Source organism: Zingiber officinale, chromosome 4A (genome assembly GCF_018446385.1).
Source record: "Zingiber officinale cultivar Zhangliang chromosome 4A, Zo_v1.1, whole genome shotgun sequence".
In the NCBI taxonomy this organism is placed as follows: Eukaryota; Viridiplantae; Streptophyta; class Magnoliopsida; order Zingiberales; family Zingiberaceae; genus Zingiber; species Zingiber officinale.
In genome coordinates this window covers 130,394,022-130,409,174 of record NC_055992.1, presented here as the reverse complement: position 1 = coordinate 130,409,174, position 15,153 = coordinate 130,394,022, and the positions used below count along the sequence as shown (strand labels likewise).

The 15,153-nt window shown below is 38.3% G+C and overlaps 2 protein-coding genes across 3 annotated transcripts; both read left to right on the top strand.

The window, feature by feature from the left end:
* The first annotated feature begins 686 nt into the window (after positions 1 to 686).
* On the top strand, positions 687 to 5,656 carry LOC121971204 (zinc finger protein GIS2-like). Of its 2 annotated transcripts, none has more exons than XM_042522353.1 (4): positions 687 to 826; positions 1,819 to 2,021; positions 4,079 to 4,168; positions 4,872 to 5,656. In XM_042522353.1, the coding sequence occupies exons 2-4, from the start codon at positions 1,918 to 1,920 to the stop codon at positions 5,458 to 5,460; spliced, it is 783 nt and encodes a 260-aa protein (XP_042378287.1). In that variant the 5' UTR covers positions 687 to 826; positions 1,819 to 1,917; the 3' UTR covers positions 5,461 to 5,656. The 2 variants fall into 2 exon arrangements, with proteins under 2 accessions (XP_042378287.1, XP_042378288.1); XM_042522354.1 differs by having other exon boundaries at positions 690 to 826; positions 1,528 to 2,021.
* Positions 5,657 to 9,537: 3,881 nt separating this feature from the next.
* On the top strand, positions 9,538 to 14,863 carry LOC121971203 (WD repeat-containing protein 44-like). The gene is made up of 7 exons (XM_042522351.1): positions 9,538 to 11,067; positions 12,028 to 12,118; positions 12,224 to 12,381; positions 12,476 to 12,527; positions 12,613 to 12,695; positions 12,808 to 12,901; positions 13,818 to 14,863. The coding sequence occupies exons 1-7, from the start codon at positions 9,634 to 9,636 to the stop codon at positions 14,375 to 14,377; spliced, it is 2,472 nt and encodes an 823-aa protein (XP_042378285.1). The 5' UTR covers positions 9,538 to 9,633; the 3' UTR covers positions 14,378 to 14,863.
* Positions 14,864 to 15,153: the final 290 nt, after the last annotated feature.

Sequence of the window (15,153 nt, the reverse complement as noted above, 5' to 3'; positions counted from 1 at the left end):
TTATAAAATCAATGAACTATTAATTTTTGTGGTTTGCTCATTGGTTCTGAGTTAAAAAGTTGTCCATTGTTGTCAACTCCTGTCCAAATTCACACCCACAAGACAAAATCACACGGAGATGCGATGACATGGAGTGGGAGTGTGATTGAAAGAGAATGAAATGAAATGATAAACGAATGATGTATTGTATATTATGTTGTCCTCAAGCTTGCCTGATCTGATGGGTTTTGTTGTTCAATCCAGGGCCTTCTTTGCCTCTTCAAGTTGAATTACTTTAGTTCATCATAGTTATCTCTATTTTATATTTGACAAATGATGAACAATTATGCTTAGGAAACAGGGAATGAAACAATCTAGTTATAATCATTCCTCTAAACTGTTAGTTCCATCTCAAACAGTTGAACTAAGCTCAAGTTCAAACCAAGCTCTTTCAAAAAATAAAGTTGAACTTAGCAATTATTTCAGTATTTTGGTTAATTTTAATTTCAATTTGACTTGGTTAAAGTTATCTTATTAAACAATTTTAAATAAAATAAAACTCGTTCGTTTTTGTCTGGTGTTTACGGTCTGGGGATCCGTCTTAATTGGGCCGAACTCTGCGATCCTAATCCAAAATTGGCAGATAGATATCAACGGCCCACCTTGGCCGGTTAAGAATTAAAGATCCACTAACTAACAATGAAATGAAGCAGCGCAACGCATCGCATCACCATTTCCTCTCTTTTGCTTTCTCCCCTTGCAAGATAAGGTTGAAGGAGAGGACGTGCGAACTTGCGGAGTCGGAGGTGGAGGAAACTCTAGATCGTGAAGTTCGAGGCGATAAGAGGTTGGTTGCTTCCCAATTCGATCATTTTCGACGCAGGGGAAGTGGGAGGAACTGCGTTTTGGGTGATTCGCGCATTTTTATGGCTTGCAGTGGACGTATTGGTGCTCCCTCATGAATCATAGTGGGATAAATGCATTTTAGGCTTGATTTCATTCCGTTTTATGGTTAGCGGTAGGCGAATTGGTGCTGGATTCTACATGCTGTGCAGGTGTTTCTTTTCCCTTCAATTGGATCCTTCAGGAGCAATGAGGCGATTTCTGGGTGATTTCCTAGCTAGTCCATCTCGATCCCCATCCCATCGAGTATACATCTTCAAAATTTACTGAACTCCGCTTATGCAGTCATGTTAGATTGAAGGCTCATTGAAGATCTAGGTTTTCTCTCGTTGTTTATGTGGTTGTGTGTGTAAATTTAATTTTAACACTTCAGGGATGCGCTACTGCTGCTGGGGTATGCTATTTATTTTCCTAGGATTGTTTTTTTTATAGACGAAATAGCATACCTAAAAGAGGGGTCTAGAGATTATGTGATTTAATTGAAAGATAAAATTTCTAATATAATAGTTTACATATATTTTTGAAAAATATTTTCTAGTTTTCTCCTCCCCTTGGTCAACTTGTTTTTTTTTTTTAAAATTTTTGGATTTTGTATTAGAATTTCCTTTTCATACTCAGTTCTTTTTCTTCTATTTTTTAATGTAGGATATAAAATATATGGTTGAACTGGGGGATGATCAGAATGGTAGCTAGTCTTCATTAGATGACATTGTTATAGAGTTATGAAACTGGAAAAAAAAAGTTGAAAACTTGAAATGATGTTTAAAGTTGGTGGGATCATTGGGAATGTTGTGGTTGCTCCGGAGAATGTGTTCTGCATGTTTGGGAAGATTTCTGTTGGTGTTCAAAAATGGTTTCTTTTATCGTTCCGCAAGTTTGGTGGTTCTTTTTGGACTCACGGAGATGGCCTTGGATGCCTGGTTTTGTTGTGGACAGGGAGGATTGTTTCAGTGGTGGTGTGGGTGGTGGTTAAGGTGGTAGTGGTGGTGGTGATTTTGTGTACCAACAAGAGCCATTGAATTTGAAGGTCTGAAGATGAGCGAAGGCAGCCGTAGCCCACCTAGAGATCGCAGAATCCGCACAGAACGTACCTCATATCGTGATGCTCCATATAAAAGGGATTTCCCTCGTGCCTCAAGGTTCTTATTGCTGAAAACCTTTCATTTTTATTGAGAGAAGCATGGTTAAAGTTTCTTTTGTTTTTTTATATAGTGTTTTCTGTACTTTTTCATATACATTTTTCAGTTTTACATCTGAACTGCCTTGTCATATGTGTTTGGTGATAGTTATAGTTCTAAAGTGATATACAAGTTGGCCATTATTATACTTTGAAACTAGTAGAGTTTCCAAGAGAACCACCTTTTTTTTTAATTCTGGAGAAATGCATGCTATACTGTATTCATATGTCATCGTATTCCGATTTAGTAGGTCAAGGGCATTCTTTTTCAACAAAATGCATGATTGAATTTCTTTGCGTCACTAATCTTTCTTATAATAGTGTCATTCAGCTTCTGTATAGCTACCCTCTCCATTCATGTGTTTAGTTCGAGATCAACACTCGGACACCAATACTCCAAGTTGACACTTGACATCCATTGATTATGTGACAAAACTATTAGAAATAGCCGTGTTGGAATTTTGGATTGACCCCTATGTTACATAGTCATACCTGGTTAGTTTTCTTTGTGGATAGATGCCTACGTTGTGCTTATATGCATATTCTGAAAACTAGTGGATTAATACTGGTACATTTGTCAATAAGTCGTTTTGAAAAAGATTTACTTGTAAATGATAAAAAAAAACTGGTTAACCTGTGGCTGTCGTTTGCTATATATTGTGTCATAAATATGTGTAAGAGAAGCTTGCAAGTGCACAGAATTTAAACTTCAGATGATTCATGTTACTAATAAAACTGGTGGAATCAAATGTATTGCCAGGAAATTGGCCCTTGCCACTTATTGTAAAGAAAAATTCCATTCAGAACCACCTGACCCTGATAGCAAGAACTACTAATATTTCTGTTAATGGTTCATATAATTTTGTAAATACTAGGTTACATCAGTGTTAGAAATGGTGGTTGAGACGACCTCCTAGGCGGGGCGGATCTCAACCACACCGCCTTGAACCGCACCGCTTTGTGTTTAGATGGAGGTAAAGCATTTCCGATTTGAACTCGGACAACACGTCTGAACACGTCCAGACCCAAATGACGAATCCTGAATTGTTACCGGGCTTAGGTGACGCGTCGCGTCTTGTTTTGCGTCCAGCGACGTGTCCGACGCTGAAACAGTTGATCGCCGAATAGAATAGGTTTTTTTTTTAACTTTGGATTTAATTGAAACTTTAGATTAATAATTTTAATCATGATTGAGATTATTTAAATAGACTTAATTAAAGTCCAATAAAATTATCTTATTAATTTAATATATATATATATATTTTAAAAAAAAATATTTATTTTTTTAAAAAATATTTATATTAACTTTTTAATTTTTAGTTAATATATTTTATAGTATTTTTTTTAAAAAAAAATTGATCCTTTATTTAATTTTTTGATCCTTTAGTTAATATATTATTTAATTATGTATAAAAATAATAAAAAAAGTTCAACTGCCTAGGCAACCGAGGTGGTAGGCGGTCACTGACCGCACCGCCCTGCGTACCACCATTTACAACACTGGGTTACATATTCTGAATCAGCTCTATTTACCTCATGAATCTGTATAAATGAGCATGCAATATATTTTGTGAAGATTGTTGTGCAGTTTTTTATTGTTATTATGTAGGCTCTGAACCACTCAGTAGGAGCAAGTCTTACTGGTGTTGATAGTTGAATCAAAGACATCAAAACATCCTTGCTATTTCTGTAGGATCCTCTTAAAATTTAAATGATAAAAACATTAAAATGGTAAGGAAAAAAGGCATAAGTCAATGAATCTCTTGCTGACAGAAACCATTATAATAAGATAACAATTTCAATTTGTGAATTTTCTGGCCTCCTATGACCAATGATTTAGGCTTGATTTAATTGATAGCTACAAATTGGCAATGCCAGGCTTTCTTAACCAATTTAGTAAAATCTAATATATCTGCAATGAATGTTGTTGAAAATGGTAATTCTCAGATCTTTTTTTGTAATTATTGCTAAAAATGTATATAATATTTTCTATTTCCCTTTTTCTTTTCCTAATTACAGGTATGATTTGTGCAAGAACTGCAAGCGGCCAGGCCACTATGCTAGAGAATGTCCAAATGCAGCTGTCTGTAATAACTGTGGCCTACCAGGGTAATATTCATCATCCCTGCAACTTTTCTAACTTGATCTTGTCTACTCACCATCTAATTGTTCTGTTGGGAGGATATAATTTCCTGATACTATATCTATTTGTTTGAGTCACCATCAAATTATCATCTAGCCATGATTGTCCCAACTATTTTGGAGTCGGCTACGAATCTGATCCTTTTTTGAGTTGTTAGAAAAGTTATGCTACTTAATATCAAAATCAATTAAATTCTCTTTTTATTACATTGACTTTTTCCTTGGTTGCCTTTTGCTTCAAATTCAACTTTTCTAAGTACACAATCTATCGGTTAGACAATGTTTCCTTAAGTACTGAATCTATCGGTCACCTTTAATCACTGGTCATATCATCTTAACCATTTCAGCTACATCTAATCATTGTTTGAGATTAATATTTTTTTACCAAATAAGTTGGTCCATATTTTCCATTTTAGCATTCATCTGTGTTTTACCCGCTGCTTGCTAATAGTTCGACACTCTCATTAGACATTGGTGGCCTTAAAATAACCAAATTGTCTCACCTATTTCTTGACCACATTTTATCATTCTATGCATAATCTGTCTCTGATATTAGTATTATTTATTTTATCATTTCTAGTACCTCTGACTCCAAGTCAATAACACAATTTGTACATTGTTGTTGGTATTCTCAAAAACATTAAAATAACATGAATTTGTCTCTCGACAGACATATTGCGTCAGAATGCACAACAAAGGCATTGTGTTGGAATTGCAAAGAACCTGGACATTTAGCAAGCAATTGTCCCAACGAGGGCATCTGCCACACATGCGGCAAGTCTGGTCACTTGGCGAGGGATTGCTCCATGCCACAGCTGCCTCCTGGTGACCTGAGGCTCTGTAATAATTGCTACAAACAGGGACACCTCGCAGCAGACTGCACGAATGAGAAAGCATGCAACAATTGCAGGAAAACAGGGCACCTTGCTCGTGATTGCCCAAACGAACCAGTCTGCAATCTCTGCAATGTCGCAGGGCATGTGGCCAGGCAATGCCCAAAGTCAGGAACACTTGGTGGCTTCGGTGGCAGCTTCAGTGGCGGTGGTAGCTTGGGTGGCAGCTTCAGTGGTGGCGGCTTGGGTGGCGGTTTCCGTGGTGGATTCCGAGATGTCATCTGTCGGACCTGCAACCAGGTTGGCCACATGAGTCGAGACTGCATGGGTCCTCTGATGATCTGCCACAACTGCGGTGGGAGGGGGCACATGGCCTACGAGTGCCCGTCAGGAAGGTTCATGGACCGTGCTTTTCGAAGGTACTGATTGATATACCAGTCAGCTTTTATGCCTAGAAGATGAGCTTTTCCATATCGCAATGTCAGTATCTTAGTCAACTTGCTCGAGACTAGTTGATCGAAGAAACTTTAATTTGCAGACTGTCGATTTCATTTCTGTGTTGACTGTACCAGAACAACGTATCCTATCATTTACATATTTGATGTGGATTTCATTTGTGTTCTGTGGCTGCAATAAACATATTGTTGGTTTGATGTTGCTTGGCGGTTAATCATGAAGCGCAGAGATTATTTTGGATCGATATGCAAGAGGCTTAGACAGTCGCATGTTGTTACATACTGTAGTTTCATTATAGGCAATGTTTATTTTGAGGGAAAGGAACCAAAATAAAAGGGGAGGAAGAAGGAAAGAAACTATTGGGAGATAATGATATAATCTACATATATCATAAGCATGATATCATTTACGCATATAAATCTCAGAAATATCAATTAAAATTGCATATTTAAGCTCTCCTAATTATGTTTCAAAGTGGCATACATTTTGAGGTTCATAAGGACGTATTTATAAAATTAAAATGATAAAAAAATGCAGAATAATTTGTTAATGAGTAATTATTATTTCTTAATTTTGACCGCTCCACACCTCACATTCCACCTACCAAATAATAGATTCAAATATCAGAAGGAAGAAGGTACTATTGGGAGATAATGATATAATCTACATATATCATAAGCATGATATCATTTACGTATATAAAATATCAGAATGTCAATTTAAATTGCATATTTAAGCTCTGCTAATTATATTTCAAAGTGGCATACCTTTTGAGGTTCATAAGGACTTATTTATAAAATTAAAATGATAAAAATGTAGAATAATTTGTTAATGAGTAATTATTATTTCTTAATTTTGACTGCTCCTGACTAAACAGTCCGGTCTCACATTTCACCCACCAAATAGATTCAAAAAATGCAACCACTCCTGATATGGACTATCAGCATATGAAATTAGACCGATTGTGCACTTTAAATCTGCAAAGTCGAGGACACCAGAGAGAAGCAAAGTTATGGCCTCACTGGAATTATGTAGATGACTGAAAAAGGATAGACATGATCTGGATCGATGGTCCACACACCATACTACTCAGAATTATATCTTTAGTAATTACTAAGTAATTCAACTTATTGACCACAGGTCATAAGAGAAGAAAGTTTGGCCTTGCAACTTCAAAGTCGTTCATTGATCTAGAGTTGATTCTTTAGTTTGTTTTGAGAAATTGCATGTCCTCGATCGTGATCGTGCTTGTGCTCTTGTGCTGAGAGGGATCTTGCAAGTTTGCGGTCCATATCGATCTTTTTGATGTTGATAGAAAAACAACTATTGTCTTGATGATTCAATTATATATGTAGGGTTGCTTGCCTATGTGTGTACCTTATCTTGATAGTGAACCATGGCAAGAGCATACCCAATCAAAAGTGATATGGTGTGAGAACTATTCTTTAATAGTAGACGAGATCTAACGAAATCCTTAGTTTCTTATGCATGTTTGGAATCGATATAAACACTAGCTAGATCTCTCATGATTGCTAGCTCATAGTGATGGCATGAAGTTTCCTCCAACCTCAAGTTGTTCCTTATCCCTTAAGGGCTACCCTAATGCAAGGAGAATTATTAAGTGTGCGTTTGGCTACTAGTTCCTATATCGGTCCCCTACCTCTCTTTCAAACCCTAATCTTTCGTCATATTTAGTTTTTTTCTTTTTTTTCTTTCATCATGTAGAAAGGGACACCACTTGGAAGGACAAATTTTACAAAGCTACCAACCAAAAAATTATTAGATCTGTAATTCAAATGCTTTTAGTTCACTTGTAAGAGAAAAAGGTCCCAAATTTATAGTTTTGTACTATATGTTCCCTCTTAAATCTTGTTGAACTTGATATATATAAAAAGAACTTAGAAGTTAGGGGATTCTCAAAAAAAAAAAAAAAAAAAAGGAAGTATGATGTGACATGCATTATGCTATCTTATTTGACAATGTTTGCTCAATCCTATTTGATTTTATACAATTTTAATTCACATACTTGGAATGATTTCAAAATTATATTCCAATTTATAAGCATGTTCCTTATAAAATTAGAAGGAAAAAAAACAAATAATTGAAGTTAATATTTCCTTATAATAATTCTGATCATGCCAATGCTTTAAATTCACATGATGATCATTAACCAAGCATGTTCCTGCCTTAATTCATCATTTTTCTCTGCTTTTAATTACTTTTTCATAAATATTATGATGCAACTGATTAAATTTAATTGCTACTGAAATAGTTGGAATGGTATAAATTGTCATGAATGTCTTTCTTTTGTAGACTCAGTCTACATGTGCTTTTTTTAGGACTGGAGCCTCAAAATTCAATTTTTATATATCCCTTAAAAAATAGATATAAAACTAAAAATTTCAGACTAAATAAATTCTTAATAATTATTTTTTTTGTGGCCTTTATTGTAGGCTTTTGCATTCACTTTAATCAATGAGCAATCGATTTAATGAAGACACTGATATGTAGCTGTGCCTTGCAGGAGCCTATTGCAATCAATATTTTTCTTTCTTTCATTTATTAAGCAAAAATAATCAAAAAAATATTTTGTCTTTCTCGAACTTCATTCATCTCTGTCAATGAATACTCTCTAACCAAATTTAACAGTAACTAATTAGGATTAACTATTTGATTAAGAAGGATATATAGGCCACTATGAAATGAGTAGTACAAGAGTACAAAAGGCTTGTTCTTGTTGTTATTGTGAGCATGATTGTTAGTTCCTTTGTAGTTTTCAAGTTAATAGTTTTGGATTAAGAAAGCACAGGGTTATCACTGTTAAGCTGACCTGTTAATTACTTCGAATATAATCCAATATTCACAAAATGAATGGTTATTTTCATAGGAAGATACGAGCAACCACAAGGTTGGTAGAGACGATAAGAAATAGGATATCATATGTGATCTTTTTTGGATTTTATTAAACTTTTTGTCCCTTTATTTTTCTTTGATGAAAATTTAGGAAATTAAGAGATTTGATTTGTCTAATCAATGCATATCATTTGAGGTTTTCTAATCAATATGGGAAACTTTAAAGGCCAATTTGTTAAAAAAAATCACATGGGAAAATAATAATTTTTGTACCCTAAAAAATAATATTGTTATTAATTAAAAAGGTCACATGGGGGAGAGACATTATGAGCCTAAACACAAATAAAAAGTAGAAATAGGAACAAAAAGAGTTGAATCAAGAGGCCAATTATTATCATGCATGTTATATTTTAAGTTTGACATATTTATATATAGAAAGGGGGGAATATGACAAAGGGCATTGTGATATTTGAGGAGCAACTTGCAATAATATTTCATTGGGACTACACATTAAACCCTAATTTGTGCATGAATTGATTCGGATTGAGTCAGCGTCAACCGAATGCTAGTTTGAAACGATCGACACTAAGTCACTACCTATACTACAAAAAGAAAAGGTAAATTATATAGTTTGGAGTAGTGTTTTAATCGTATCGGTCTTTGTAGCGATAAATGATTATCATTAATGAATACCAATATGCCCATACGCTTGACTTTCCTAACGAGTCATAATTGTCGATGAGAACATTGTTTATGGTTGAACAAATCATGATTATTAATTGATCGGTGGACGGTTGATGAAGTAAACTAGGTCATCAATCCAACTACTCAGTGCAAAGTTTCGCTATTCTTAGAAAACCTTTTGATACATTTCTCCACCACAATCCTTTCGCAATGTGTTTTTCCCTTTTCTTGCAATCGACTCGAGAGCAATGGATCCAAACTCTTGATCCCTCAAATTCGATCGGATCGCATTCGGATCCAATTGAAAGTTGTCTTTGGAACATTGGAAGCCTATTCCCCATTCAAAATAAAAGGAACAGTTTGTTATGTCTAATGCAAGGTCACCATTAATAATTAAGGCCTCCCTAACTGACACGAACTAAAACGGCAACTCGTATCGTCAGCTTTCTCTCCTGGCTCTGAGCCTCTCCCTCACCTCCGTGTCGTTTCGCCCGTTACATTGCCGATACGACCAACCTCCTTCTGGCTGCCATTTCTTCTCGTTATATATAACTCCCTGCGCGGCGGAGCTACCGTTGCGGCCGTATCGCGATCCGGAATGCCGGTATGATGAGACGTAACGCCGTCGCGGAGGAAGTGGAGGAAGAAGGAGAAGAAGAGTTCTACGAGTCCTTGGACCGGATCCTGTCCTCCTCCGGCTCCTCCACCTCCGCGTCCGACGACGACCCAAGCGACGACGGCTGCTCTTCGCTGCAGTCGCTCGACGTGTGGACCGCCGAGCCCGCCCCGGTCGCCGAGCGCCGTCGCGTACTGCTACTGCGCCTCGGCCTCGCAGGCGACTCCAGCCTCTCCCGCCTGCCCCGGCCCGGCACCGAGCCGGCGCCTGATATAGATGCCTCCTTTCCCTACGCCGCCAGATCCGACGCCTCCGCGGAACCCTCGTCTGTGCATACCCCCGAGCCCCTTCTTCGATCTTCCCGGCACCGCCACCAGAGATCCGTCAATCTGTCGCTTTCGAGATCTCGATCCTCGTCCTCGGGGGTTATTGAGGTCTCCGACGGCGACGGAGGCAGCGGAAGCCGACTCCTGGAGGACTGCGGCGCCGCCGATTGCGACGACCCCAGGTGCTTGATCAAGAACCTCGACAACGGGAGGGAGTTCGTGGTGAAGGAATTCGGGGAGGATGGGATGGGGAAGGAGTTCAGAGAAGTGGGGACTGGGCGACAGCTCACGATGCGGGAATTCGAGATGTGCGTCGGCTGCTCGCCCATCGTTCAAGAACTGATGAGGCGTCAGAATGTGGAGGACGCAGAGGCCGCGCGGCGGAGCGGCATCGGCTCCAGTGGGTCTGGCAGCGGACTGCGAACGGATGGGGTTTCGATGGGAGGGACACGGTCGAAGAAGAAAGGAGGCTGGTTGAGGAGCATTAGGACTGTGGCAGGGGCTGCGATTACTGGAGGGCACCACCACCAGGACCGCCGGAGCAGTGACGACAAGGATACATCGTCAGAGAAGGGAGGGAGGAGGTCGAGCTCCGCCACAGATGATAGCCAGGATGGCACACAGGGCCTTGACATTCGGGTCAAGGTCTGGCAGTATGGAAAGTCTCACAAGGAGCTCACTGGCTTGTACATGAGCCAGGCAATTCAGGCACATAATGGTTCCATTTGGAGCATCAAGTTCAGTTTGGACGGCCGGTACTTGGCCAGTGCAGGAGAGGACTGTGTCATCCATGTGTGGGAAGTCTCTGATATCAGCACAAGGAGTGATTTGCTCAAGGCCGCGGAGGAAAATGAGAATTTCAGGCCATTTGCTATGACAATCAACAATTCTCCTTCAGATCCAAGATCAGTGTTGGCTAGTGCAGAAGCAAACCCCTCGGATAAGAAGAGAAGAGGAAAGATCCCTAATGGTCGGAAGTCTAACAGTTCAGACTCTGTTATGATGCCTGAGCATGTGTTTGCTTTGTCAGACAATCCTGTCTGTTCTTTCAGAGGGCATGTTGATGATGTTCTTGATCTCTCATGGTCAAAATCACAGGTTTGTTTCAATGATACTTAGCTAAGTTCAGTTTAAATAAATTAGAATTGGAAAACTGAGCCGTGAGGGGTAAAAGGATTATGAAAATTGTCTTTCATTGTTAAGGAAATTTCTTTGCTTTTGCTTGAGATATACCCTTACATAAAGCTCAATGGCCGGATAAGGTCCATCTAGTTGACTCACAATGGCTGCGATAATGCAGTTCTGCATAATTGTGTTTTCACTTAAAATTGCAACAAGGAATACCAGGTTGCATTTTTCATATCAGAATAATGAGAAATTTGTGAAAACCTTCCTCTGTTTAGAGACGCATATATCTTGAATGTAGCTATGGCCTAAGGATTCTAATTGGCTAATATTGGGGGGTGGGGGGTTAGAAATTTGTATTTGTTTGCTTTGAACATCAAAGTAACATGTAGCCCAGAGCAGTTATTGATAGAAAGTTAGCTCCTTCAATGAATTAAGATTTGATACTGACTGACCATTTCTGTATATTAGGACAATCAATTTATCTTTGCTAAAGGATATTAGCACACTTTTTATTTGTTTGCACTGCCCCTGATTGTTTTTTATAGTGGGCCTGGTTTGAAATGCTCATTTATCAGCTAGTTAAAATTTATAAAATTATGTTAACAGAACTGCTACAGTATATTGAAATCCACACTAGTATTATACAAGACAATTTTATCTTCTTCTTGGCAATTGTAAATATGATGATATTTTTTACCTTGTTCATAATACTTGTTGCAGTCCAGAAAAAGTGTATTTGTTCTTTTAATCATATGGAAAAACTTTTTGAACTCATTTTTTTCGTGCCATGCATTTCCAATCATTGATTTTCCCCTTTAAATTTTGCTATGTCAATATTCGTGATTTGTCGCTGATTGCTTGCCCATTTATATAGATGGAGTCGGTTTCAGAAAGTTAATATGTTTGTGGACTGATGTGTTTGCTTTGCAGTATCTTTTATCATCTTCCATGGACAAAACTGTTCGACTTTGGGACTTGCCCAGCAATTCCTGTTTAAAGATATTCACACACAGTGACTATGGTTAGTTCAGATTATCTTCTAACTTTTCTTTTCCTTGTTCTGTTATGTTTGCCTTTTATTCTATCTAATATCAACATAATTCTCCTTATATTTGCATTGATACAGTGACTTGCATCCAATTCAATCCTATTGATGATAGGTATTTCATCAGTGGATCCCTAGATGAGAAAGTTCGCATATGGAGTATTCCTGATCGACAAATTGTTGATTGGAATGATTTGCATGAGATGGTCACTGCTGCTTGCTACACCCCTGATGGACAGGTATCAAATATTGCACTCTGACATTCAATTGTCTTCCTTGTTTCCAACGAATTTCCATTGGTATTCACTGTTCTTTTAATATTCTGGATCCTAGGGTGCACTCGTCGGTTCACACAAGGGAAGTTGTCACTTGTATGACACATCAGGTATGTAGCACTTGAAATTATCATTTCCCTATGTATTCGATTCAACATTTTATTGGTCATATGACATGGATCCATTTTTATTTAGATAATAAGCTTCTTCAGAAAAGCCAGCTTGACTTACAAAACAAGAGAAAAAGGTCCAGGCACAAAAAAATTACTGGTTTCCAGGTATTCTCATCAATTGTGTTTCTTTTGTTTTGAAAATGTATTCGACCCTCTCCATCTATTTAAGTGCCACTTTAAATAGTTGTGAAGTTTTCCTGACCAGCATTGTTAACAGTTTGGTCCTGGGAGTAACTCAAAGATGCTAGTCACTTCTGCAGATTCACGAGTACGGGTAGTTGATGGCAGTGACCTAGTTCACAAGTTTAAAGGTAAAGATTTTCCCTTTTGTAAAACCTAGTATGGTTTTGATATATTGGATCAGGGAACTGGAATAAAAGCTTTTGGGCTTGCTTCGTACGAGAAATCTTTTTCTTCTAGATTTTGTAGGGCGGTGGAAACTATAATACAACAGGTTTCCCAGTTAAAATGAAAGCCTATAGGTCTCAGATTCTATATCTTTTACATTAATCTCAAGTAATGTAGTAACTAACATTGGGTTTAAGTTTTTATTCCAAATTGAAAAATCTAAAAGGAAATGCCTTTAGAAACTTGAAAATTAGACAAAAAAAAATCAAATCTAGTGTCTCATCTGCCCTAATAAATCAAGAGATGGTTATTTGAAAATGTTTTACATTCTTCACCCAGGCCTAAAAGTGTAAATATTAGCTTAAATTCATTCCTTCTTGGCAACTTACATGGTCTTACAGGGGATATACCATTGCAAGCAGCAATTTCTAAGTGAATCATCCTACAAGCCTATCACTAGGTCCACTAAAATAACAATTGCCACATCCTGACTCATATTGGGTATTAATCTATCAATCTGAGAGGCACAAACTGCCACTGCCCCAACCAACTTGAGTCTAAGTTAATGGCGGCCCTTACGCCAGCTTCAAACACAAGACTAGGTTGTGAGAGCCTGAGGTAGTTTAGTGTTGTGACATGTTGATTTATGCTCATGTTCGAGGTGAAATCTGGTTTATGGGGATGTGTTTTATAAGATCAGTCAAGGTGAACCGTTACCAATTTTCCTGCTATCCAGTCCTCTCTAATAAAAGTCCAGTCTAACTCTGATACCAATATGAATACCCTCAGCCTATTACAGAATTGGAGTACTCATTGTCACCAATGTCCCATGGCCCAATTGTTATTGTATTGGAGAATGACTTTTGCTTTGTTTTGCAGGTTTTCGCAATAGAAGCAGCCAAATCTCAGCATACTGGACTGCTGGTGGCAAGTATGCGATCTGTGCCAGTGAGGACTCTCATGTATACATATGGAGATATGATGAAGATTCTCAGGCTAACCGGACTAAAACTGCCCCGACTGTCACACAGTCTTATGAGCATTTCCATTGTCAAGGAGTGACCATGGCTATTCCTTGGCCAAACTCAGGAATGGGAGGGATGGTGAGGATTCCTTCAAACAAACAGCATTTTCTCAGTGGAGAATCTCAGGCAAATTCACCACTGAAAGGTGAAGACAATGGAACCCACCCATCACCTTCTCCTTCTCCTTCTCCTTGTTCCCAGAACATTGATGGTCTAAGCCCAACATTCTACGAGAGGGTTTCAGCCACTTGGCCCGAAGAGCTCATGGCCTCTAAACAGAGCCCTAGCGATCCATACATCAGTGGGTGCACGCCAGTGCAAAGTTCATCGACATGGGGATTGGTGATCGTCACTGCAAGTCGATGCGGTGAAATCAGAATTTTTCAGAATTTCGGCTTTCAGTATCAAGTATAATTTCTCACTGTTAAGTGATGCAATATCGCATTTGCTGAATGGCTCGCTGTCCTTGTCGCCACAGCCTCCACTTCCCAGGTTCATCCTGTAGTTTTCTATACAGTTAGATAGATATGCGGCAAGACACACACAATCTATGCATGATCAATTCACAAGAGAACCAATCCAGCATGCTTGATGGATATCAGTATTGTCAGAATGTTGTTCAAAATGTACATTAAAGCTGAAGAATCTAAACATGGTGATCAATAGTTTGAGCTTGTTTCGGTTTGGTTGTCTGCTTTCTTCCCCTTTTTTTTTTGCCATAACAATTATGTTTTGGGGACAGTGTTCTCTACCATTCCCCTTCCCCCTCATTGTTTCATTCTGCTATATGTTGATGTAACCAGAAAAATTAAATTGGAATGCTGCAAAAAAGTTACCCATAGTTTATTGGCATGTTTATAATTGATACGTTCAATTATTTTCACTGATGAACTTGAACAATTTTGTGAACTTGTTTGGATAACACTTTGGACGTTATGAAGACTCACTGATGAAATTTAGTTTGTTTGGGGTGCAGTGCGAGAGCGAAAATTCTGCCAGTAATAAAGTAAAAAATTTAAAATTCATCGGAATGATTTCGATCGATACACGCCCCGATTAAGTTGAATTGGTCGTTGCGTCCAGATTCGTGCGGAATGAGCTCTACGGTCCGGTGCGCTTACGTGGCAAGAAGTGATAACCGGGCAGTGACTGCACCTCCGGCTAAGGAAAGCCCTCTGCAGTCGACATAT

Coding starts and splice junctions, on each gene's coding strand:
- LOC121971203 (XM_042522351.1), top strand. CDS start 9,634: ATGATGAGACGTAACGCCGTCGCGGAGGAAGTGGAGGAAGAAGGAGAA. Junction 12,119..12,223: donor ATTCACACACAGTGACTATG/GTTAGTTCAGAT, acceptor GCATTGATACAG/TGACTTGCATCCAATTCAAT. Junction 12,696..12,807: donor AAAAAATTACTGGTTTCCAG/GTATTCTCATCA, acceptor CATTGTTAACAG/TTTGGTCCTGGGAGTAACTC.
- LOC121971204 (XM_042522353.1), top strand. CDS start 1,918: ATGAGCGAAGGCAGCCGTAGCCCACCTAGAGATCGCAGAATCCGCACA. Junction 2,022..4,078: donor GATTTCCCTCGTGCCTCAAG/GTTCTTATTGCT, acceptor TCCTAATTACAG/GTATGATTTGTGCAAGAACT. Junction 4,169..4,871: donor AATAACTGTGGCCTACCAGG/GTAATATTCATC, acceptor GTCTCTCGACAG/ACATATTGCGTCAGAATGCA.